The sequence below is a fragment of the Thermobia domestica genome, chromosome 12 (genome assembly GCF_964235325.1).
Source record: "Thermobia domestica chromosome 12, izTheDome1.hap1.1, whole genome shotgun sequence".
Classification (NCBI taxonomy): Eukaryota; Metazoa; Arthropoda; class Insecta; order Zygentoma; family Lepismatidae; genus Thermobia; species Thermobia domestica.
Genome location: NC_137465.1, coordinates 158,953,170 through 158,980,921, shown reverse-complemented (window position 1 = coordinate 158,980,921; position 27,752 = coordinate 158,953,170). Strand labels below are relative to the sequence as shown.

General features: G+C 36.0%; 1 protein-coding gene across 1 annotated transcript in view; it reads right to left on the bottom strand.

Annotated features, from left to right (window-relative positions):
* The window catches only part of eIF3a (eukaryotic translation initiation factor 3 subunit a), an 81,597-nt gene that overhangs the window by 29,537 nt on the left and 24,308 nt on the right, over positions 1-27,752 (bottom strand). Inside the window, exons 9-14 of the mRNA XM_081734315.1 lie at positions 19,127-19,243; positions 18,590-18,775; positions 16,212-16,349; positions 13,479-13,688; positions 10,915-11,091; positions 7,109-7,273 (exon numbers count right to left, since the gene is read on the bottom strand). Coding sequence (XP_081590441.1) covers positions 7,109-7,273; positions 10,915-11,091; positions 13,479-13,688; positions 16,212-16,349; positions 18,590-18,775; positions 19,127-19,243 — 993 coding nt within the window. The remainder of the gene's footprint in view (positions 1-7,108; positions 7,274-10,914; positions 11,092-13,478; positions 13,689-16,211; positions 16,350-18,589; positions 18,776-19,126; positions 19,244-27,752) is intronic.

The window sequence follows — 27,752 nt, the reverse complement described above, 5'->3', positions numbered from 1 at the left end:
GTTCATTATCCACGCTACCAGAACATTCATAAAAGCAAATAAAGATTCGAACAAGGTAGTCCTAAAAATAGATTACAAAAATGCTTTTAAGTCAGTCGAAAGAGACTCCATGTTAAAGGAAGTGAAACTAATTCTACCTCAAATATATCCATATTTCTGGCAGAGCTATTCTAGCTGTTATTTTATGGAAATAGAACTACTTCATCACAAGTAGGATGCCAACAAGGTGACCCTGCTGGACCGATGATTTTTAGCTTAGCAATTCACCCAATAGTGCGCTTGCTTTCTTCTGAAATAAATCTATTTTATTTAGACGATGGCACATTAGGGGGCTCACCAGATACGGTTATACAAGATCTAAAGTTTTTATTGACAGAATCTAAGAAGATAAATCTGCAAGTTAATCCTTTTAAGTGCGAACTGTTCTTCACGTCGAGTCAGATAGATCCAATTATAGAAGCCCAGTTTCAGAATTTGTTGCCTGGAATTCGGACAATACAAGCTCACGAGCTATCGTTATTAGGAACACCACTACTTGAAGAAAGCTATGAAAGTTATTTTGAAGACCATTTGAACAGTTTAAAAATAACACATAGATTAAAAGGACTGCCATCACATATAGCCTTCTTTCTCCTAAAAAAAACTGTCTAGGTGTCCCCAAATTAACTTACTTTTTGCGAACCACTCCCACATGGCTTCTCCCATCAAAAATTCTTCAGTTGGATAACTCTCTGAAAACATCTTTACAAACAATAATAAATCAAGTTTTAAATGAAAGTCAATGGGCTCAGGCAAGTTTACCAATACGATTCGGTGGTTTAAATATTCGAAGAGTATCGATTTGAGCCTTCCTGCGTTTCTGTCTTCTTGCTGTGGGGTGTTGTCACTAGTCTCCAACATTTTGAAAATTTCAGTTGACGAAGTGAAAATCCCTCATCTGTCAGAAGCATTGGAATTATGGAAAGGCATGTATAATAATACCATTCCGGAGGCCAAGGAATCACAAAGAAAATGGGATGAAATCCTACTAAACGAGATAGCTGGGAAGGAGGTAATTTTACAAAATAGTTTTGACGTTGCTCGCCTAAAAGCACTTCAGAAAAAAAGAGTCTGGCGCCTGGTTACAAGCTACACCTTCAAAAAACATCGGAACTTTTTTAGACGATAATATTTTCAAAATATGTGTAGCATTACGCTTGGGACTTAATGTTTGCCACCCATTCACATGTGCGTGTCAAGATCGAGTGGACGGGAAAGGTTTACATGCTTTGAGCTGCATTAGAAGTGGTGGTAGAATCACACGTCACACGGAATTAAACCAAATAATCAAACGAGCACTCGCCAGCATCGATGTTCCTAGCATCATTGAGCCAGAAGGATTGTATCGAAATGATGTTAAAAGACCGGACGGAGTAACTTTAATCCCTTGGAAAATGGGCCAGAGTCTTGTATGGGATGTAACATGAGTTGATACTTTCGCTCCTTCATACATAAAACTAACCTGTGAGGAAGCAGGAAATGCAGCAGAAGCAGCCGTTAAACGTAAACATACAAAATACTCCAGACTGAAAGAAGATCATCTTTTTGTTGCCTTTGCTAGAGAAACGATGGGGGTTTTTAGCAAAGAAGCCAGTGAATTTTTGAATGAGTTAGGTTCAACTTTAATTAAGAAGTCAGGCGACGCAAGAAGCAAACACTATTTAATACAACGAATAAGCCTAGCAATACAGAGAGGAAATGCAGTCAGCATTTTATATATATATATATATATTGGACCATTGTGGATCATAATTTTGTTAAATTTTGTATTAAATATTCTGCTGTTATATGCGAGTTGATATTGATCTAAACAATAACAATTTACAGAATTATACTGTACATAATGATAAAAAATAAATAAATAAAAAAAAGACTACGATTAAAGCAAGTGTATGATGATAGAAGAACGGGTGGAATGTGAATGTGGGAGTTTCCCGAGAAAACCCATGGACACGATATTGTCCAGCACAAACTAACTTATCCGGGGACTGAACCAGGGACCCCACGCAACAGAGGTATAAGATATTAACACAGTATCAGAAATAGGTTTCTCTTGTGGTCCACTAACCGATACTTTGTAATCCTTTTTCTAAAAATAAAAATAAAACAAAAAGATTTATAATCTACTATCCATTTCATAAAGATAGGCCCCTGACTTCGAGGTGCTGCTGTGGCGTCCAGTCAAAACTTATACTGCATTGTCGTACCTCGTTGGAATTGTTGGAATGTTGTCTTTTCAATACTTAAGACATACAAATTTTCTTTGTACTGTATAATGAGAAAAAAATAGAAATTAATGAAAAAGTGCGTATTTTTTCGTATTTTTTTGGTAAATCAATGTTTGTAGGACTATATCTCGGAAAGGAGTTAACATGAAATAATTTCCTGTGCAAGATATGTAGATGCATATATTACCTGCAAGTTCTGAAAATTTTATTACTCAACACGTAGTAATTTTCTTGTTATTCAGCAAAAAGTGAGACATCATTATCTCTGAATTGCGGCGGTGTATTAACAATCTGAAAAAACTTTTAGAAAGATCTTAAAGTAGCTTTTTCAACCAAACTGTTTTGACTTGTTTTAAAAGATAAACAATCACAAATATGACATTATGATTTTCTCTGCTTTGCGCCCTTCGCTATCGCAGTTTATACGGAGTGCTACGTTGCCACATTTTCCTGACGCGTATACACTCTCAGCCGGACGGGTATTTAAACTTGTTACGCACTGCCCGTCACTTTTTAGAGATATTTTAAAAATGTAATGTCTCCACAGATTTTAAACCAATTTCTTAGAAATTAACAGGATATACAATAAATGTACCAAGTGTTCAAAATTAGAAAAGCGAACTCTTATCTTGTTTGGATTTGCATGTGATGGTCCTCGAAAATTTGTTGATTTTTGTCAGTTCTTCACTTATTGCACGCAGTTCAAAATACACTTGCACAGAAACAAAAACACGCACAAAGTTTATTATATGATATAACCTTAGTTGATATGTAATATTGAGTTTACAATTCACAGAAAATCTGTTTTCAGATCTAAGAGCTCCAAGCTACATTAGAATCTGCCTTTGAATAGGAATGACGCGTTTTTTTTTCCGGCGCAGCCTCAGGTTTACTTGAAACAGAGTTACTATCTTGTTCACTCCCGGATACGCCACTGAGCACAGAATAATCAATGTCCTTACTATTAATTACTAACTCATAACCGTCTGAGTCAGAGTCATTCATCAGTTCTGCAATTTCATTATCGCTAAACATTTTGCCTCTTCTTTTTGTAATACCGCCGCTCGTGAAGGAATATCCATTTTTTTTTTTTTTTTTTTTTAAATCAAAAAGCACAAGATATACTCACGAAAATATAAATGCCCGTTCGTCCGTCTCATTGCAATGAACCCATATGATATGAATGCGTGTGTAAGTTTTTGACGCCTACGAACCGAAGGGAAGTATTGAAGACTTAATCAGTGCGACGTGATTAGACGCAAATACAGCCCTCGTCACCTACTCATTGCATTGTTTTCTTTCGTTGAAAGAAAACAAAGGACCCATTCTGTGTTACTGTACATTCGGCAAGGGAATTGATCGCAAAACTTGGGTGAACACGTGATTGCCAAGGCACATTTCTTTTTAACCTTTAACATGTTCGTAAGCTGGAGAGTGTGTATACTGATAGATCTTGAGGTAGAAATGGAGCAATTGTTTATAAATATTAGGGAAGATAGCAGGAGCAGCGATGAGTCAACAAAGTCATGACGAAAGTGAATGAAGTAAATAGATTAAGAGATGAGTTTTTGGATGTGTTACTTAAACGTTTTATTTCGATTACATTGAGATGTGTACACTCATGTCCAAAATTATTGTCGCATATCTATAACTGTCTTCTTGTAAGAATATAATTTGATAATGATTTTGCAGGGTACTTTTAATACTGATACTATATGTAGAGTCGGGAAATGTATATTTGTGGTAAATTTCATAGGAAAAGAATACGAAAATTAGCATGAGTAAAACAAAATGTTGCTAAATGGATAAGAAAATTTTAGTTTCGTTTTATTGTTCTTATTTACTGCTCTTTTGACATGAAATTTTCCACATAGCCTACATGTCTTTGCCGATTATACACATACTAACATTATAAGAAATACCAGGCGAATTCGTTATCAAATTATATTCCTACAATAACATATTTATAGACATGCGACAATAATTTTAGACATGAGTGTACATGCATTAATGTTTTTATGATGTTGTGAAAGGTTATAATAAATACTTTTTCCTATTAAATTTTTATGAAGTAGGCTTCGCGCTACAAGCTTCCTGAACGCGACAACACTGCACGACAGCGATGCCGCACTTCCATTTACTGTATGCTGTTTCTTCATATAAGCGCGGGGAATTTAAAGATTGGGTTGCAACATGGCTCACCGCTTAACGCAGAGAACATGTTGAAGTAAACATTTTTTTTAAAAAAATAAATACTCTACCAACTAAACCCTTTTTTGTTAATAGTTCCAAATATTTGGAACACTAGACTTCCAAATTTTCGAACAGTATTTTGTACGTTTCTCTACCTACCATGGTAAAGGAGATCAGAGCTTCGCACATTTGTTTTAATTACACAAAAAATATCAAGTGATGAAAATTGAACTTTTCACAACTTACAGTTAATGGATGCATCTACATATTGTACACAGGAAATTATTTCACGTGATCTCTTTTCTGAGATATAGCTCTATAAACATTGATCTACCAAAAAAGTACGAAAAAATACGCACTTTTTCATTAGTTTTTATTTTTTTCTCACTACATAGTACAAAGAAAATTTTTATGTCTTAAGTATTAAAAAGACAACATTCCAGCAATTCCAACGAGGTACGACAATGCAATATAAGTTTTGACTGGATGTCACGGCAGCACCGCGAAGTCAGGGGCCTACCTTTATGAAATGGATAGTAAATTTATGTACGACGACCGCTCAAAAAGTATCACACAATTTTCTCTGATATCTTCTATTTGATGTGACAAGGAAATGAAATTTTGCGAGAGAAATGAAATTTTGTAAGTGAGAACTTTAGACCTTGGATGAATTGACCACCATTTTCTCTCTCTCTCTCTCTTTGCATGTGCAATAAAATCTGGCGATAACTTAGCCACAATTATTCATCAGAAATTCTTGGCACATGTATGGTGATGCCACAATGAACTGTAGTAGGGTCAATCCATCGAAAATGGTAAAAAAGGCGAAAATGGTTGCTCAACCATCTAAGAAAATTATAGAAATTGGAGTGTGATGAACCTTGTGTATGAGAAGGTTAATAACTTCATTCACGTTGTCGTATATACAAGTGTTCCTGAATGGCGGCCATCTTTGTTGTCGGTGGAGTACCAATTTTTGCATTTGCAAGCGTTTACGAAAACTGCAGTTGCTGAGGACGTACGAATCAGATGAACACCAAACCAACTGAATGGCACTGGTCAATAAAAGTGGCCAGTTTCCTTCTTGCTTTTCCGCGTTCCTTTCCGTCTAGCCTGACACTTCCTAATTCACTGAATGTCACAGTCATCGTTTTTCGATAAGCAAAACAACGGAGAACACATCGACAGGGTGTATTCGACACACGGTTTGGACAGGTGCAGGATCGACGAGAGAAGCGGATCGTACCATTGGAGAACAACCAACTCCATGTGTTGGGAATACCATTCTGTTGGTTCATCACCGCAGATACATTTGAGTTTAACATCAGACTAATGGAATGAAGGTGTAGAAAAATATCGTAGAAGACGCATCGTGAGGAGAGAACTCGACGCCCCTAGCAGATAAACAGGATAGAGATCCAGTTGTTGACCGATTCCAGCGTTTCCAGGATTCCTCCAGAGAAAGTCATTCATCGTTCTAGATGACCAGGACGACACAAGTCTCATCGGATCTGTCAGGCTAGTGCACATCCTGTATCTCTTAGTCATAACCTAGCTCTCTCTCTCTCTGTCTCACCTTTTCCCCAACTAGTCATTCTCAAACTTGAAACTTTTGAATTTTATTTAAATTCAATCGTAACTCTTACAGTTAAGTACCGTATTGTGCATCAGTTTCATCCTTAATTTGTTGCATTCATTTAATGAATATTTGAGAGATTATTCTGAGCTACGACTGATGGTACATCACCGGCACAATACACAGACTATGTATTTAGTTGTCAACGCGGTTTTTCAGTTTTAAGAATACTAACTGAAACCTTATGACTAATAAATTCTGAATAAGTTTTAAACTGCTGCTAGGACAAACTGTTTCGGTCACCAGAAATGGCCAAAATAGTAAAATTTCAAATGACAACAGTTCGATCAAAAAATTGCCAAAATACGTCTTCAAAATGTTTATCAGCATCATCATCATCACCATCATATACAAAGTAGCTAATGTGTAATTTTCTAAACAAGTGGAAGCAGTAGTAACTAACTGTCAGCGTTACAAATTATGCATTTTTCTACACAGCGTATATTCGTTATTGAGCAAACAGCACAGCAATAAAGTTTGTAGCTTCTAAGATCACCGATTATTTCCGTAAGGTTATCTTAAAGGAATAATATACGGCAATAACTCATGATTCAGGAACCAACATTAATCCATATAAAATGGCATGTTATGAAAAGATCACAAATGTATATCCAGCAAGAAACTGACTATTTTGAATTTATATTGTAACAGCCATCTTCAAAACTGAACAACTATCCTACAAACAGCGTGATTTCAGTACGCACTGTTGTATATGTAGGGCTACGAGATTTATTGTTCGCATGAAATGGCAAAACATATTCAAGGGAAAAAAAAATAGCCCTATATGAGATGAACAATCCGATCTAATATGTAGATAAATTTCGTATACTACCTAAGATAGTAAGTACATATTACGTAAGGTAAAAATTAATTTCTAACACAATTAAGCCAATAATACGATTTGCATACTGCGGCACACGTTAAATTTAAGGTTCTATTGTAACAGACCATAACTCAAATGCTATCACTGCTTAGTCTTTTGTGGTAATCAATAAATGAAGTTGTGACTTACCAGATAGACTGTTCTGCGTCCTGCCTTCAGCTTTTCCAAGAACTCTTCCTTGTCCTGTTTCATACGAGCAAGTCTTTCGCGATGTTGTACAGCCAACTTCCTTTCATCAATCATTTTCTGGATACGTTCAGCCTCCTCCTGTTCCCAGAATTCACGATCTTCAACCTACACACAAAATAGAATTGGAAATAAGCAAAACATCAGTAGAACTAGAGCAATAAAATAATGTCTGCCATGCAATTGTTTAAATTTTATCAAGTGCAGTCAGGTTGAAATAAAAACCAGTGCTTTACCTATCAAGGCTTACTTTCGTCCTTCTTGCAAGCCTACGTTTCAAAATAGGCTTTCTACAGATTAGAACAGAAACTAGGCAGTTAGTATCAAAGTTCGTTGAATTACTATACTTTTCTCTAAAGTTAAAATAATAATAATAATAATACAGTAAGATTTTCTGTTTTCATGTTTCTCGCCACAAACAAATCAATCTTTCTTCGTCAGCCGACAGTATAAATAACATTGTTTATATCTACTGCCTATTTAAATCAGAGTTGAAATGTAGTTCTTAAAATCAGCACTCCATTTTAAAACTTGCAAAGTGAGAAACACATAACAGCTTACAAACATTATTTCACTGAGGTTGCGAAAAGAGGCATATGAAGTGATAAGAACAATGAGAAAATCATACAAAAGTAATGCAAAAAACGTTAGCTTGAAGAAACGTATCAGGAATGCCAAAGCTGAAAACTGTTTCTGGCTTTCGCCGATACTTTACAAATAGCATACAGAACATTAAAGCGTTCTACATAAAACAATTTAAGATATAAAAATGAATGGTATGCAAATAAATAAAACTTAACATTCGAACATTCCCAATTTTCAACAAGCACGGACGGCCAATTTGTCCTCAATTAGTTTTCATGTTCACAGTAAATTTTCCTTTTATTACAAGATTGCAAACCGAACTTCCACACGCGTTACAAATTTTAATTAATCTATTTATTTCTTCTTTTAATATAGTCTTCCTCCCTGATACAATATGAACTTTGAATCTTGCTGCCCTTACGATAGCAAATGAAATGCGTTCTTCCTGCTTTCTTCATGTAATCAACACGAAACTCCTCTGCAAATTTCTGAATAAAAGCTTTTTCTCGACATGTTCAACCCTGTTACAGATGCGAAGAAGTTAAAAACACATTGCTCCCGTAAGCTACTGTTTAGTTTTGAGGCAACAAACTAGGCAAATGTGCAAAAGTCATACACTGGAAGAGCAATTCGATGTAGTTATGTACAGTTTTGGTTTGAGACAAGCTTGACTCTTTGATGAACGTACCCCAGATCTCAAAAATAACGCAGAACATTCAGTCTGTAGACGATGGTTACATGTAGTTTGTGCGTCAAATCTGGTAAATTATCATTATTTCCATAAACCAATTACAAACCATTGATTATTAAAACAATTATACACCCCAAATTTCAGACCATATGCTTACAATGAGACATATCATGTGCACACGTTATTGCAATAAATGTTTCAAGTTCACTTATTTCGATTGACCACTCTTCATTTAACACACCAAGAATCTTTTTATTCTTTATTTTGTTTGCTCAATTAACAACAGTAACCATGAACTTATCACATTCTACACCGCATGCGGTATTGGGCCCAATTCCTCTTTTATGAAAAAGTAGAATTATGTTCAGCACGCCTTTCACATGGGAAATTACGTTCAGCACACACGCGTTCTGGAGTTTCTCCATATATTTCTATCTTTTCTACGTTTTCTTCCGCGCCATCATCTTTCCATGTGTACCTTCTGATGTACCAAACTATACTGTACGTACATTCAACCTAGCACCAATAATAACAGTTCTGCTTTCATCTTTTCGCAGGGTCGAATGTGTGGCACTCACTCCACGTTCTGTTATTTAAATGTGGACAGCTTCCACACGTGGTTCGCCCACGTCTGAAATCTGTATTCACTCTTATAAACGACTTCACCTGAACTGCTTGTAGCCTCTATGCTTGAGCAATTTTCAGTGGATAATTTTCATGGCAGTAACGTTTATTTTCTGATTCTGCGAAATTTACTCTTCACATCAGTCTCTTCGCCTCATATTTTAAAGTTTTGCACGAATCTCATATTTACAAAGGAGACACGGTGTAAACGCCGAACAATTCTCTACGAGCATAAGGACAGAACTCTGCCACAATGAACAGAAGTATGAGCATGCGTGTCATGCAACCATCAGCAATATATTCGGCGTTGTCAGTTCTAGTGTGAATACTGTTTGCATGTTGTTTATTTATCCGTAAGTTTTATAAGTATAATGAAATAATAAGTATTAATAAATACTAATCGTACATTGCTGTAGTATTTTTTTATAGTATTATTATTACTAAAGTAGAAAACGTTACTTATTACAATACTTGTTTAAATTTCTTTATGGTGAACAAATTGTTCGATATTGGGTGTTTGAGATACACTGTTGAAATTTTAGAAAGTCCTTAAGAGTACACAGCTTTAGAGTAAGAGTAAGAGAGAAAGTCCTTAAGAGCTTTTAATGAGACTGTTTAGTTCAAACAATGAAAAGTTATGAAAAGAATCCAACCTGGATTTAAAATGAAAGATCTGCTGAACGAAAGAAAATCTAAAAGGACAAACTGCCCACAGTTGGGCGTTTTTAGTGTTAATATGGTCATTTAAATTGAACTGGAAACATTGAAAAAAAAAAAAAAAAAGTACTTTTTGTGAATGGTTATTGAAGAATAACAAAATAAAATATGCGGACAACTGCGACTTTGAAAGCAAAGCATATGGTGTAGCACAAAAGACTGCTATCGCCTAGCGGACATAATTTAAAATACCGTATTATTCGATTATAAGCAAACCGTCCTGGAAAACAAAACGAAAATAATGTTATAATGATGTTAATGAAGTATACAAATCATAAGAAATAAATTATCTGCCCTTTAATTGTTTGTTTAGTCACCACCACCGTATGATTCAGACTCACTGCTTTTACTTCTTTGTCACTTGTCTTCGTACAGAGCATCGTCGTCTGTGCCGTCAAGCGCATTGGAGATGGAACACTTTTTTTTTTTTTTTTTTTTTTTTTTTTTTTTTTTTTTTTTTTTTTAAATTGACCGACAAATTTGCATTTCCTTCTTGACAAAAACCGTAATTAAAATCACTCGAATATGAAAATCCACTGGTTTGGCAACAACGAGTCTACATATCGGCGGAAACTTACTTGTGACAGCTTCTGACGATATTTTTTTCGGAACTTTTTTCTTATTGCATCGATATTTATCTACCCTATTTTACCGATACCGGTACCGATTTTAAGCTGATTTTTTTTTTTTAAAACAAAGAAGAGGGGATAGGGAAAAAAGTTGGCTTACAATAGAGTAAAAACGTACCTTCTCAAAGAATTCAACGAATGATTAAGATGGTTTCTACTCTTGTTTTAATCTTACGAAGTTTTCTATATTTCCCTTTGTTCTCCCGACGAAGGGTCTAGATGTGCCTTGGGAATATCAGGAGAAACTTTGGTAAGACACATGAAGTGGTACGAACCTAACTTGTAGCGATATGGCTAGCACACCAGCTTTATTTTCCGGTGCGAGGTCACATCGTTCGGATCCTACGTTAGGCTGTAGGTCCACCTCTCGTATAAGCTCGATGCTGAAAAAGGTACGTTAAACTTCAAATCATTCATCCACAAAATAGTTTTTTTTTTTTTTAATGTGGAAATACAGGAGTTACACCACACAATTTGAAGACTTAAAAAACAGCTTCACTTACTTGTTTTTCTTCAAATGCTTTTTGCAGTAGTGGGATTTCCTCGAGACGTTTCGCTCGTTCAAAGTAATCGACCTTCTTCTCCTGGGACTTCATCTTCTGCTGGAGTTCTCGTCTTTCCTTCTGTAACTCCTCCACTTCCTTGGCCGCGATCTGGTCTGCATCCATTTTTCGGATATCCTGATAGAATACATATGAGAATCAATTACCATTTGTACCTGTTTCTTTTCATAGTCTCAAACTCGATTTCGTAAGACCAGAAATAATCATATTAATACCAACAGTTGGTTAAATTACAAAGCACACTTCTGTATCTTTCAAATTACTACTAAAATAATACAGTAATACGAAATAAGATTCGGCTTTCTTTAAATTATGAAAAGGTTCAAATCTCACACAAGGATTAACGCAGGCTCTATAATTGTTTATAAAATTTTTTGAATAAATATCATTAAAAGTAAATCAGCTGCAGATACTAATTTCGAAGCTATTAAAAAGCACTTTACATATTAGATTACGTATTGAAATTCTGATCCCTCTTTGTTTAGAAGGAAAACACAGTACTTTATTTCCTGAAATGTATTAAACTACTCTCTACGATTTTCTGCCACTTCATTAGATTTCATCAGCTGTCTGCTAACTTCGTATCATACTTCACAGAAACCGATGAGGATTTCACTAAAGACTGTAAAGTGTACCGTGGTAAACCTTTTTTTCTCATAGTTTATTCCAGATACAATGGATTTAAAAAGTTAACTTTATCTCAAGGTTTTTTTTTTCTTTCTTTTTTTCACGCAGTTCGTCATACTATCCTTCTATGGTTATTTCGCAAGGTTTGGTAATTTCTCAATATACTTCAATGCTAACTTCTTGTGTTAGTCGCTCAAATATCAGCGATTTATATTTATTGATTTGTTATCTTGGTAAAATCTCCGCGCAATAATCAACACGATTGTTTTTAAAGGTTATTTTCTCGTAACTCATGAATTTCTAAGTATTTTACTTTCTGTTTATAGCGCCGATATGTTTATTTTCTTTGTAATAAAGTGCCACAAACCTTTACCTGAAAACATAACTATTAAGGAGATGGAAGTTTTGAAATGCATCAGTAAATATTTATTATCTGTCCGTACTCATATCATTAGCTTGGTGAAATTAAAACTTTGTTCATGATGCTTGTTCTTTTTATCTATCTATCTATCTATATATATTATACACTATGTTGCCAGTCACCGGACACCCCTTCACGTCAAGTAAACGATCCCAGAATGGCGTCAGTACACCTCACCGACGCGTTATAAGTGAAGGCAGAAATGCTGTAGCATCAAATGTGTTGTCTGTCACGATGAGTCAACGGAACGAGTTGAATGCATTCAAAAGGGGCATGATTATAGGTGCCTTTAAATTTGGCCATAGGGTCAGAGATATTTCTCAGTAGCTAAACGTGCCCCGGTCCACAGCTAGTGATGTCATAATCAAGTAGAAACGCCATGGAACTACTGAACCTATATCTCGCTTCGGTAGGCTCAAGAAACTAAGTGATCGACATTTGGGAACCCTCAAGTGTATTGTGCGACATAACCGGCAGACATCTTTGTCAGAGACTGCAGAGGATTTCCATCTCAGCTCAGGTACTCAGGCCAGCGACAGGTCTGTCCACCGAGAGGTGATCGGACTTGGTTTTCATGGTCATGCTTCCGCCAGGAAGCCTCTAATCACACGCACCAACGCACGGAGGCGTTTGCAATGGCGCAAAGAGCACCATAATTGGACTTTGGAGCTGTGAAAGAATGTAATGTGGAGTGATAGATCACGATACATGCTCTGGCACTAGGATGAGCGTGTATGGCGATGTGTATACATCTAAGCGTAAGGGTTTTCCGGAAAAATTTCCTGCATTGGATTTTCACTTCAGATGAAAATGTATATGCTATGACCATCGTAAACACCAAGGACAATGACTGGATCGTGATCAACGTCTAGGATAATTTCTTTAACCACCCCTCTCCCCACAATACGTGTTGTTACTAGTATGGTGATTTACAGTGGGAGTGTCCTATCATGTCTTTCTCAGATGAAGTGAAACTATCAATGCACATAATTACAGTGCTTGAACTCTACTAAATGCATCGCAAACTTGTCTGCAAGAGTCCATTAATGGTCAATAGACATAGTGTCCTCATGCTGGACGACAATGCTTGTCCACGTGCCACGCAAAGGACCGTAAAGACTTCCTCCCCCGCCGTATTCCCCGATATTTCTCCCATTATCACCTCTTCCGCCATCTCATCTCGATCACTTTTTGGGAATAAAGAACTTTTCTAATGAGCGTGGTGAAACGTGCGGTTGAGGACATTTCCGTAACACAGATTCCAAACTTCCTTCGCCACAGAATCCAGTTGTTGAGTTAGCGATGGCGAAAGTGTGTGAGGTATTTTGATTGACCAGATATCGTAGTTTACATTTTTTTGACCTTTGGAAATGACACACATAGAGCGGACAATTCCTTCACACCAACATAATATTTAAAATATATATATAAAGCATAACAATAAAACAATAATTACATCTTCCTCTAGCTTCTTAAGAATACGTTGTCCATGTGAAGTTTGAGAGATCTGCTGCATCTTTTCCTTCAAGTGTCTGTCTCTGATCTGTTGGATTTCATTCTCTTGTCGCTTTCTCTCACGCTCTTCTCTCTCCTGCTCCAGACGTTTCTGTTCAGCTAACATTTGTTGACGCTGCATCTCCTCCTGGCGACGAGCTTCTTCTTCTTCCTGTAATTATTCATAAAGGAGAATTTAATTAGTATAACCAAAAATGGAATTACAGCTACTTATATTCGTAATTAATAATAATAATTAACCTGCAATTTCAATTCTCAATGGGGCACAGACTTTTTGGTTCAGTATCGTGATGCAATTGTAAACTACTTTAATTTAAAAGGGAGTCTCCGTTCTAGAATGCCAAAATTAACGGTTACGGTAATAGTGTGTTATAATGCAAATACAACAAGCCGATGAGAATAAATTGCAAAGTTTAAGCTCAGGACAAAATGTAAAGAGGAAACATAAAGCCTGTATGCGATAATGTTTTTATATTATTCCTGAACCATGCTACTAATATCAACTCCGTCAGCCCGCATCTATCTATATCACATGCAGACACACTCCATGGTCATGAACTATTAAATTGTAAATAGTTTTGCGTATATCCGTTACAAACTGAAAGCAAGTTTTCCATGTGTACAATATCGAATGTGTATATTATATTATATATATTTTTCAAGTGAATCAATTACTGTGTTCACTTTTTTAGTGTTCAGCAAATAAATTTTATGAGTGGAAGTGCATGCTAGTATACTAGTTTCGGTATAGTAAAAATAGTTTTATATTACCATAGCACGACTTTCTACAGTTTTATTTTATTTATTTATTTATTGCGGTATTATTGAACTTACAGAAAGAGTGCATTAGGACATGTAAGATACCGCTGCTTAAGGAAACAGGATTTTCCCCCGATATATCATTGAGAATTATTTCCCCACGTTCACATCCTTTAAAAGATAAGTCTATCTTTTTAAAACTCTTCTCAATTAGACAGTTTTAATTAACTAATTAATTGATTTGTTACCTTTACAGCATCAAGACTATACGAGAAAGTAGACCTACAAGAACTCCGAACCCTATATGAACATTCACCACAATCAGAACACGGAAATCTTGTACCAAAAGCGAGAATGAAAACTATATAGTCACAAGGGAGCTCTAATGCGCTGTTTTGGATAACACCACGAATTAACGAATTAGATATTTTTATATGAGGCACTAAGTATTGCGTATGAAACATCTCTGGCTTGAACGTTTTTTCTAAATAAAATATTAAGAATTATTATTCTGATTTGTCCATCTCATTCTTCTTTATTCACAAGTAAATACGTAGAATTAAATATAACTTTTCTTTTGCGTGTGTTGTTTTATTATCCCTGATACTTTGCCCATCTACCTTCTGCGGGCTTCATCTGAGGCAACTGTTATTTATGCAGGTAAAAGTACTCTTTTAATTGGATATAAAATTGTGTAAAATACAAAGATGTTAACGAAACACTGAAAAGTATTACTGAACACCATTTGAAGCACGAAAAATGTGCTTGTCGTTTAATGTTAATAACCTGAGTTGAAAACTATCATCACATCTTGATGTGTAAAGCTTGTGAGACACATTCACTGAACTTATTAATATTTCACGAAAACTATGCCTCTCAGTTTCTGTAATTTAGACTCATCTCTAACAAAGGAATGACGATAGCTGACAACAATGGATATAACAGATATTAAACGATAAGTACATTTTTCGTGTTTCGATGTTGAGTTGAGTTTAACGTCCCGTTCAGCAGCGAGGCTATATGAGACGTGGGCCTACTGATTAACGTGGAATCCGAACCACATGAGCTCCCGCCGGGAATCGAACCCGAGTCTCCCACGCCTTTTCGTGTTTCGAGTGGCAATCAGTAATATTTTTCAGTTTTATATCCAATTTGAAAGAGTACTTAAGTACCTACATAAGTAATATTTGACTCAGATGAAGCCTGCAGAAGGTAGGTGGGCAAGTATAAGGAATAATGAAACAATTTATGCAACAGAAAAGTATTTTTTAAATTTAATTATATGCTATCAATGCAATTGAAAAAAGAACATTATAACAGCCTTCATCATCCCAAAATAAATGGGAGTAATGTGCTCACCTCTAGTGAAATTTGAAGTCATCACGTGTACTATAGTAGAACACAATTTGCCCTAATCAATCTATTTCGACATTCTATATACTACATATGCGTATATACACAAGCATTACACATTTGAACTTGAAAAGATGTTCATTAAGTATAATACATTTGTATCATCGAAGTGTATGGGTTTGAATTAGCAAAGCAGTTCAAATTTTCTTCCGGAATTTACAAATTTCGATCTTGTCTTTTCACATAGGTTTGATTGAAGAAAATTTTGAAGTGACTAGGAATTATGTATACTAAAAATGTTCATGGTTAGTATGTAATTTCCGTACGTATGGATTAGATTTACTTTCAGCATCAATTTTTCTGACAAATTTTTCGTTTTACAACAACGCGAATATGTTACGCACAGTCAAATTAACTTAAAATCAGTGTAAGAGACTGATTCGGTTCTTAAGCTAGGAGTCTTGAGTTAAGCTTGTTTTACCATCTTTCAATTCCATATATTACAGTTAATAATAAAACACAACAGATAAATCTAAATTACATTAAGAATTACAGCACTTACTCTGACAGTGTTCAACCTTTCGAGGTATTCTTTACGATCTTCAATAATCTTATGACGAGCCAAAATTCTCTGGTGTTCTCTGACCTTCATCTGATGATACGTAGTAACCATCTGTGCTCGAAGCTCTTCACGCTCCATCTACAAGCCAAGAAAAACAAGGTATACAATAAGATGTACAAAGAAAGCAATATATTTACGTAATACCAGTACATAACAAAGAATATCTCAGATATGAAATAAATGCTCTTCATGCTAGTTCAGATATCCGCAGCAAAATGATCATCATGGATATCATCAAGTTAATTTAATATAAGTAAACAAAATTTCATTTTTGCAAAATGGTGTCAAGCACATGGGGTTGTAACATTGATGTAGTTACTTAGACACTTAGTTTTAATAAACATGTTGAACCAACCAAGTCATACCTCTTTCTCTATTTTCTGTATGTAAGTATGTAAGCAGAAAATCTTTCACAATTTCTTCAATATTTCGGCTGAAAATCGTCTTAACAATGATCATAACGCTAGGATGAAGACGTGTGAACGATTTTCACGAAAGAAATGGACAACTTAAGATTTTAAAATTGCAGTGAACATTGTTGTAATAAGATGAGCGCCCTTTGAATATCTAAATGCCAATTGCAATTTTAGCAGTGCAGTTTTAAAACCTGTATTGCCCTCTCCTCTTCCACGAACTGAGGTTGGTAATTGTTCAGCCAAAATACTGAAGAAATTACTCATACATACGGATGGCATACTGAGGTAGGACTTCACTATTTTGTATTCTCAGTGCATATACAGAAGACATGGTTGGAACAGACTGAGGTCTATATTGCGCTCGTAGATACGATCTAGATTCGCAAGGAGCATTCAACGGTTGTGCTGTTTACCGTAAGTAATTTTCACATCACAGGAACACTGAAAATGGAAAGGAAAATTTAACATGTGTCATTCAAAACACAGTTTATCACGAAAATTCCTACGCAAAAATGTAACTTTATCCATCAACTTAATTTTACATCTCATTTTACAAGCCTGGCGAACCCCAAAATTAAGCAAAAATAATATATGCAAAGTGGAAAATCTACCTATTTTTTGCACATTTGACCCACGAATAGATGGAAATTCAATGAAACTTTACAGTGGAAAAGTGCACGACAGATCCGTGAACCGAACTTGAATCTTCCGATTATAGTGACCGTGCGTTAACGATGTGTGAGTACCGACTTCGAGAATGACGTGTGGGGGGAGGGAGGGTATTAAGGAAACGGATGGATAGCGTAGTAGTCAGTGCATCGGTATGGTGACTTGAGCTCGATTCACACGGCTGTTTCGCATTGTTTCACTCTGAAATTTCATTGAAATACAGTAAATTGATTTACTTGGCTAGTGCTGAGAAGTGTCTGTGGCTGGGGCTCCTTTTAACAATCAGGTCTGTACTTTCCAGAAGTCTCGTATTCAGATATCCTCTCCCACGTTCCCCGTTCAAAAAGCTGAAGATGCAAAATAATCGTTCATCTCAAGAGTCCGTAGCTGGACATCTCACGTCCCAACTTTAGATTTATGATTTGATGTAGACTGGGTCGCTATTCGGTCCGCAACCTTTGAAGAAGTTCCAAGTGGCTGAGAGTCCCTTCTCCCATAATAGAAAAAATCTTTTAAGAGTGTTACAATTTACCACAAAGGAAAATGGGACCTACTTAGACTGTCAGAAGAAAATTTAGAAGAAATAATTTTAATGCTATAAACTGCAAATGACCTTAGTAAATATACCTTTCCCTCTCTGTAAATACATGTATAATACCGTAATTTGTAAACAGCGCTGATGCTGTATAATAACTTCTCTCTCTAGTATGTTCCATGTATATGTATCACACTGTACCCTCAGAGTTTGTCTTCGCCTTCGCTTAATAGAACAAACAATACTCAGACATGAACGAGTTGGAGTTACACATTTCTCCCTAAAAGTGTCTCGCGAAAGACGTTACAGCCTGTGGTAGATTACTATAAGTTACTTGAAAAATAAAAATAGAAGTTCAACTCCCACAATACGGTAAACAAACATAACAATAAAATTTTACTGCTCAGATATGTTCAAGCTACCTGCTAACCTGACCAAATCTAGCCTAGTCTAAGACAATTTAAGTCAAAATTACCGAATAAAATAACTTTCACTTTATTTAAGCACTATCTGCTAATTCCTGAATTTTCCTAGTTTTACAATATCATACGCACTAGCGCACATTCAACAACAAAGATTTTGACAGTTTAGTCTGTGCATGTTATGAACATATCCACACACTGCATATAGCACTATTTTGCTAAAAATTTACCAACAGTATCAGGAAATGACAGATGGAAAGTATGTATTTATCATACCTTTTTCTTCTGAGGATTAATAACAGCCATTGCACGGTGAAGTACAGTAGCCATATTCACTAACTGGTTGCGAACCTGTTCGCTTGGCATTAACTGTAATGTTGGGCCTTCAGGTCGATCTTCTCGTTGAGACTCCGATAAGTCCATTCCAAAATGAACGCATCTTGTACCATGATCAATCCGAATCTAAAAGAAACGCAAGAAGAAAAGTAAGTCAGTAAGATTAACATTTAAAAATGGGCGTAACTCTACTAAATTCAGAATAATACTGCACCTCGTACTTATTATAATGACTGTCATAAAGTGTACAGGAACGTGACCACTCAATTACGGCCTTCATATTCTTTCCTTTACATTTTTTATTAACTTACTCTACAAATACGTCATTCAAATCATAATTTCCGAGACTTGCGTGATTAAAATGAACATTAGATATTTAAAAAATCTCAAATAGAAGTTACCATGTGTTTCTTCTTACAAATCATTTATTTTTAATATATTTTCATGAATTTCTTGAACTACATTCACTTCAATTACCTGCATGTCATTGTGTCGAACACAATCCACCAAGAGCCGCTCCAAATGGAAAGGTGTTGTGAACTTCGCTAGTTCCAGCAGTCTGGTGAACTGGACAGTTTGATAGACTTGAGCAACCTATGAAAGACAAAAATGATCTCAAATGAACGTTCGTTTAAACTATTTGGTATGACCTGTAATACACATAATTAATTATAAAAGGACGAGTCCCCATATTTATCTTTCAATGGCGCTTAAAAAAAATCATATTTGTCGTTTAAAAAGGGTTCCAAATTCGCTCTATTTTTCATGTGGGAACCGTGTAAACGGGAAAAGTTTACAGCTCCTGTAGAGTTAGCTTGCAACAACTGAGGAACAAACTTAGTTTCAGTCACAAATGAAGTGAAGATTTAGTTCGCGTGAAGCTGACAAGAGTTCTTGACATCTTATTGGAAAACTTATTGATTACAAAGATCAAAGACCTATTGGAATACGGTTACAACTAAAATGGGATAGTTTAGAGAACAGGTGAGAGGCCATTTACAGTCTTTGTACTCAGTTTCTTTGATAGCAACTAGAACTCCGAAGACTGATAGACCATACGTGCTTGGTGAAGCTTAGTGAAACTGCACCAAACTTTTTTTCTTAAATTTATTTTTAAATTTTTATTTTATTTATTTTGTAAATATTAAATCGTAGTGCACAAATTTTATGTAATACGAGTTATTCGAAAGTGTGATATAGGGATAAAGACTGTTCCCTTAACTAAATCTTTGAGGTGACCCTGAACTTTTATGGTTTCGGCAGGCACGAAGGTCTCGAAAATACAATCGGAGCCTCAACATATTTGGCTTATTATATACTGCATAAATACATATTAAGAGAAATTTTTCTTTATACGAAGAAAACTTAGTTAAGACGTCGGGCTGATTATAGTATGACGTACTATAATTTTATCAATAATATCCAGTGGTGCTATTCTAATTTTTTAACAACCGGTTCTCTCTCTCTAATATATATATATATGGAGCACATCGAATGGTGTTATCAAGGTGTCACCAGGGCCGCCCTTCGTGGAAGCCCAGGGCCCAACTTTAAAATTTTAAATGGAAACATGGGGCGAATGATATCTCGTTCAATAGATCTTCAAACACTAAAAAGCACTGTGGCGAAAGAGTTTTTATATCGGTCACCGTATCCAAAATGGCCGTCAAGACATCATGCCTATATTACATAAAATGTCCAGTACCACATATATGAAAATGGTTGGAAATAAATGAACAGAATAAAAAGTCAAACAGGAAAATGGCATTGGACACGTCGAATAATGTGGTCGCGGTGACCTCCAGGCCTTCCTTTCATAGGAGCTTAGAGCTCAACTTCGAAATTTTAAATAGAAATGTGATTCGTGTTATACCTCGTTCGATAGATCTTCAAACACTAAACAGCGTTATGGCAAAAGCTTTTTCATATGGGTTACCGTTTTTAAAATGGCCGCCAAGACATATGGTGCTTGAATCAGATAAAACGTCCAGTGCCACTAATATGAAAACGGTTGGAGATAAGTGAATCAGGAAAATAGCATGGGGCCGTTGAATGATTTTATCTTGGTGACCCTCAGGGCCACCTTTCATAGAGACTCATTTCACTTTGTTGCAGATTCAATTTGCAAAACCTAAGGCTCCCATTTGAAATTTTAACGTTTCTTCAAGCTTCATTCACTTACGAAGGGGATTGGAGCGATAATATTTTAGGAATTAAGTTAGATTTCCTCCTTCGCATTATGGTACTCTCACTCTAATCACCTTTTCCTCTGTTGCAACATTCTCGAGCCATGGAATGATAAATAACCTCTGTGATTACCTATTTGAATTTTTGTTCTGTTTATTTATCTTTAACCGTTTTCATTCTATGGGCACTGTATGTTTTATCTGATACAAGTACCATGTCTTGGTGGTCATTTTGAAAACGGTGACTCATATGCCCAATATTTTGCTACAACTCTCTTTAGTTGTTAAAGATCTATCGAACGAAGCATCACTCGCCCAATGTTTGCATTTATAATTTTCGAGGTTAGGCCGTAGGCCTCCATGAAAGGTGGCCATGGGGCACCGCGACAATACCATTCGATGTGCTCCATGGAATTTCCTATTTAATTCTTGTTTGATTCATTTATGTTTAACCGTCTTTGTATTAGTGGTACTGGACGTTTTACCTGACACAGGCACCATGTCTCGGTGGCCATTTTGAATACGGTGACTGATATGCAAAATGTTTTGCTACAACACTGTTTAGTTTTTAAAGGTCTATCGAACGAGATATCACTTGATCCACGCTTCCATTGACAATTTTGAAGTTAGGCCCTGGGGCCAAAGGGTTACCGCGACATCACTCGACGTGCACCTGCCATTTTCTTGTTTCACTTTTTGTTCTGTTCATTTATCTCCAACCGTTTTCATGTTAGTTGTACTGGTAGTTTCATCTGATACCGGAACCATGTCTTTGCGGCCATTTTGAATATGGTGATCGATATGGAAAATCTTCTGCCACGAAGCTTTTTAGTGTTTAAAGATCTATCGAACGACGTATCACTCAACCCATGTTTCCATTTAAAATTTTAAAGTTGGGCCTGAGCCCCTATGAAAGGTGGCCCTGAGGAGCACCACGGTAACACCATTAGATGTGCCCCATGGCATTCCATATTTGAGTTTTTGTTCGGTTCATTTGTGTTCAAATGTTTTCGAGATATTTCCGTGGAAAGATTAAAATGGTCCACCCTGTATATATATATATATATATATATATATACAGTGGCGGATCTAAGGGGGGCTATAGCCCCCCTTGACGCTCAAGAATACACTGGATAAAATGGGCTTCAATCCTGCTTTACACTGGATAAAACGGCAAAATATGGTTTAGCCCCTCCCTTTATTATATCCTGGATCCGCCCCTATATATATATATATATATATATATATATAGCCACGGATCCAGGATATGATCAAGGGAGGGGCTAAATCATGGGGCTATATATATATATAGCCACGGATCCAGGATATGATCAAGGGAGGGGCTAAACCATGGGGCTATATATATATATATATATATATATATATATAGAGAGAGAGAGAGAGAGAGAGAGAGATAGATAGATAGTAGATGGATATGGATAGGTCGATAGATATAACTCTCTTAGGAAGCAAACCATATAAGGTAGACAAAAGCAAAGTTTTTACTGCATATCAGAAGTAGCAACCTAATATTACAAGGTGGTGTGACGAAATTAGGTAGCACTGCGAGTATGTAGGGAACTAATTATCCAAGGTAGATGGTTGTCAAAAAGTATTAAAAAGACCTTAATGGATCAGCAATTATTGATAATGGTATGATCCCGTTTCAAATATAAATAACCCTCTCCACTACACTCATGTGATCCCAGTTCTCATTTTTGATATCTGAGCATTTGAGATTAAGAAATATACTATTATACCTTGTTCCGCGTGATCGTATGTTTAACATGTAGCTGTAAGAATTTCTAAAATTAAAAATAGTTAAAACTAAAATTTACTGCTCCTGGATATCACTGGGTAAAATTTACTGTTAAGTCTGGGTATAACAAACGGTTCTGCGAACTCGAAATATTTTAACAACCGGTTCTAGCGAACCGGCTGAATAGCACCACTGATATCATACATCACTCATTCAGAAGGACTAAATGATAGTCTAATTCTTAGGTAAACAAAAGCACAGATAAGTACATATTTTATATATATAGTTGGAACAAAGATATTTCGGAATTAATATACTGCTTTATTCTCCTGCACTCTTCCCGACCTACCCATCCATCATCTTTCTTCACCAACTCCATCTACTTTCAGCTTCCACACGCGCCCTTGTATTGCAACATGGGGTCCACCTGAATGCTTGATACCGTTTTAGAATACCAAGCTACTATATATAAATATACGAAGTCTCATATACCATCTGTCCGTCTGTCAACAGTTATCATCAAAGCGATATCAATTCAGGTCTTAAGAATAGGATTCATCTCTTCAGCTAATCCTCAACAGAAACCGGGAATGGTACAAAATAACCATTTCTATTTTAAATATTAATTGCCACAAAACAAAAATGTAACCTAACGACATTTTTGTTTGTTTGTTTGTTTTGGAATCGATTCAGTGTTTGATGAAATGATACCATCTTCAGCCGCATATCTCTACTACAACTGGTATTGGTATATTTGTACTATTTCCAGTTTCAATAGATCTCCATAGGGTAAAAACTATGAGAAGCGACGAGCGGGTTTTCGGAATCGATTCAGCGTCTCATCAACAAGTTACATTTACTCCATTAACTCTCTATTAAAACTGGAAGTGGTTCCACTTCCGGTTTCAACGCTGATCGCTAGAGAGAGCAGTGATCGCCAAACCGTCAATCGCGAGCTACTAGCAGGTCGCGGGGACATTTTCGGTAGATCGCGTTAACGCTCCGGTTGGCTAACTAATAAATATAAGTTTATAGATAATAAACAAATGTATTTTTTAAAGTTGGTAGCTCACAATAGGATTTAAAGGCGGTACGGTAGCTCAGAAGCTTCATATGCTTGGTGACCATTGCTATAGAGCAAAAACGGTAAGATAGAGACAAAGGTTCTTTACTCGATTCTGTGTCTGAAGAAATTATACTATTTTCAGCCACATTCCTATACTAAACCCGTATGTGGTAGAAATTTACTGCTACTTCTGATTTTAATATTGATCTCCATTGAGCAAAAACAGTAAGAAAGAGAGAGTAGTAGCTTTTTCATATGGATTCAGGACCGAGAAAAATGTTCTCTCTTTGATATTATTCTTCTATTGCAATTAAAAGTTATAATGTACTACTTCCAGTTTCGGCACTGAATTTGCCTAGTTTGGATGTCCACAGTTGTTTCACACTATGAAACAAATTTACTTGTTTGTACGTTTTTTTTCTTGCTTCTTTCCCTCTTAGCTGATGAAGTATTTTGGCGAAAGGTCAGTTTTCTGGTAAATAATTCATCATGTATGGCATGAATAAATCGTTTACTATGTTGAGTTGAGTGAGATTTTCTAATATGAGATACAAACAGGATCTTCAGTGCATAGGGTGTTCCTTTAACTTATGATGTTTCAAAAGAGCTAATTTAAAACAATGACAATACACATTCCATGCATAACTTAGCGTTATTTAGTGTCACAAATGAACTCACGAATTTATGGACGAACACAGGGATACAAAGACCTTACTACAGATAACAAATGTAGCTACTGTAATATGTTAATTAGAACCATAAGATGGAACAACTGGAATTTAATTGATTTATACATATTACCGTGCAAATGATGTTCTCTCCTTACTTTCTAAAAATTACTATTATTGCATTACCTATACATTTACATAAATTGTACATATTCAGTTAAAAGTAGTTCTCAAAATACAGTAGCTGGGCTAAGGCGGCCGTTCTTAGTGTGATCCCACATTGTTTGAGGTTAGGCCCCAGATAGCATACTCTTATTTTCTAAAAAACACCACGTTGAAAGAGATTTTTTTTGATTCATTATGAACATTGACATGCTTCAAAAAACAGTCCATACTTATTCTCCTGTCTGGATCCATCGTTCTGACATATGCTTCTTTCTTTCACCTGACTATTGAAATTTATTCGGCACCAGAATATATCATATCAGATCAGATCCATAAATCTGCCTATCGCAATTTAGATATGGTGGAGTAAAAGTACTCACAGTTGCCGTTGGAACTGAGTATTCCAAATATAAATAGAAAAGGGAAGTGGAAGAATTCAAATGGGGCAGGATGTAATTGTCTGACCGCTCGTTCGCTGCCGACTGCACAAAAACAGTAGCAACAGACGAGTTTGTGATAACTGTGAATGATATCATCTAGAATGATAGCCGTGTAACTATCAAACTCATATCTGAGCGAGCTCATTCCATTGGAGCATTGCTAGAAGTGCCTAATACTCTACGTAGAGAAATCCTAAAATAACACGCAACTGGGAAAAGTAGTGGGTTCCACGAAATATTACTATCGATCAGAAGCGACTTCAAGTTCGGAGGCCACTTGATTCGTCATATTCATGCTGACACGAACGACTTTATGAATCGTCAGATAACCCAGGACGAGACATGGGTTCGTCATTACAACAAGTAATGAATAAACAATATAAACTTAGCACATCACCATCACACCACAAAGGAATTTGGTGTGTAGCCCTCAACACAGAAAATGATGAAATCCATTTTGTGGGATGCACAGGAGATGCTGTTATGTGGTTTTATTAAAGCCAAACATTCAACAGACTACTATTGCTATCTCCTTCGGCAGTTGTGGGCCGCAATCGCTTAAAAAGAGACATGGCAAACTTGAAAACGACGCGATCTTCCACTAAGACAATGCTCCGTGTACACAGCCTATGTCATCCTTCAGCAAATCCGTAACTGTGGCTTCGAAATTGTTACTACATCAACCCTACTGACTGGACTTGGCGCCCTCTGACTACCACTTGTTCTTCGCACTGAAAAAAAATCAAAGGAAAACATTTTCGTAGTGATGATGCCGCCAGGGAGGCTGTGCGTACCTGATGAGAACAAAGATGAATCCTATTTTCGTGAAAGTTTGGCAACACTGAAGCAATGCTGGGAGAAGCGCCCAACAATCTCGGGGAACTACGTAGAGAAATCCTAAAATAAAATGCGCTTGGAAAAGGTAGGCTTAAGTCTTATTGAACGCCTTTTGGTATTTCTACTGTATATTCAACACATCTTCCTCGTTCCTTGTGGTTGCTTAAGCAACCATTCACATTTTTCGTTCCAACCTACACGTAGTGACTATGTTGTTTGTAATTTTGAGGATGTTTCAATAACCATTCGTTTAATCAGGTGATTTGCATTTAATATCACAAAAATATTATAATGGAGGGTAGGAGAATGGAGTTAAAAATGGAGGAATTCCATGTGAAGTATGTGACTACAAGTATTTCTTTGCAATAAGCAAATGCTATTTGTGATGGATTTTAGTTGAATCTGCCGCAATTCCGTTTACTTGTTACTTAGATCCTAATATTTGAAATTAGGCGTAAGGAAGTGGTTGTAATTATGTGTTTACTTTATCAACCATAGAACGTACCAGCAAATTTATGGTTCGGAAAAAAAAAGTGAGTATTTGTACAAAAATTACCTGTTCCTTTAATTTCCTAACGTTTAATTCTGATTTCTTTTACCTGGAAACGATTTTGAATAAAATACTGAATTGAATACTTTGATATTTATCGCATCGAAATTTGTATTAAATTATCTAATGTTAAATCCAAACTTTGTATTTTGTGAAAATACAATAATTTGCTTTCTTCTTTTTTATTATACAGTGTAGTTACCAATTATTGGGAGATATCCTGAAAGCTATATTTTCACTAATACTGAATATAAATACATGAAATTAGCGTCACTGAAAAGAGGGAAGTCTTAAGTTTTATTCTGACTTTAGATACATTTGATAAGCCTTACATGTTTAACATATGGCAAACGTCCAAGCAGTGGTCTTATTCTTGAAAGTGAAATGAAATCTTTCAGTTTAACGTCCAACGTTTATGCCCCTTGGGCTGAGAGAGATAAATGATTAAGGCAAATAAATGATGGAAAAGTGGTGGAATGAGAATGTGAGAGGGTAAGCTATGTCAAGTGGTCCAATGCATGTTGCTTGACAATTAAAAAAAATAAATAAAAATCGGACTTTAGATGTGCGGTTATCTTACCACGACATTAGTTCAAAACAACCATTATTTTAAGTTTAGTGGCTTTAGGTTTCGAGTGGCAACCATATTTGTTTTCGAAAATGCGCCATTTGGTGGTGGTGTAAGAGGTTAACTAATCTGAAGTATCTCAGCCCCCAGTTCTACTGATGTGAAACAAACCAAAACGGTCAGCAAATTGTATGCTACAAGACTATATATTTGCCATTATCATTCATGAAGTATAGCAGGGTAAAAGGTACATTTGAAAAAGTAGGTCACTGACGTTATAAGTTTCGAGTTGAGCAGACGATTTTTGCAAGAAGGCAAATGATAAAGAAGGTGAGCTAATGGGTCTCAATGGTATATCAGGTTTATGTACGAAGACCATATATAATAGGCAAAGCCAGGTCGTGAATTTTTGAGTTTTGATTTAGTCTCTTCAGGTATTGTTGGAGAAAATTTGATCAATTGACTAGTTTTTGATATTAGATATTTTAGTGGACTGCCCTTCCACAAGGTGAACCCAGATTTACGTACACGTTCACAAGAATTTTGTAACTGTACTGTTGTTTAGGTATTATTATATATTTGTTGCCTTTATATGCCTTGATGCAGGAATGTTATGCCTTCATGAGAAGAATTAAATTGAGCTATTAGTCTCCAAATGTATCCACCAGATTTTTTTTTTTTTTTTTTTTTTTTTTTTTTTTTTTAATGTCCTTATCTGTGAGCTTGACTGAAAGTTAATCAACAGAGAAAACTTAAACACTGAGGGCAGAGAGAAGGTAAACACGCGAAGCTCTTTTGGGTTCAATAAATAAGCCTGAGTACTACGTATGGATTGCGAGAATCAGAGTCCGAGCACATGCGAGG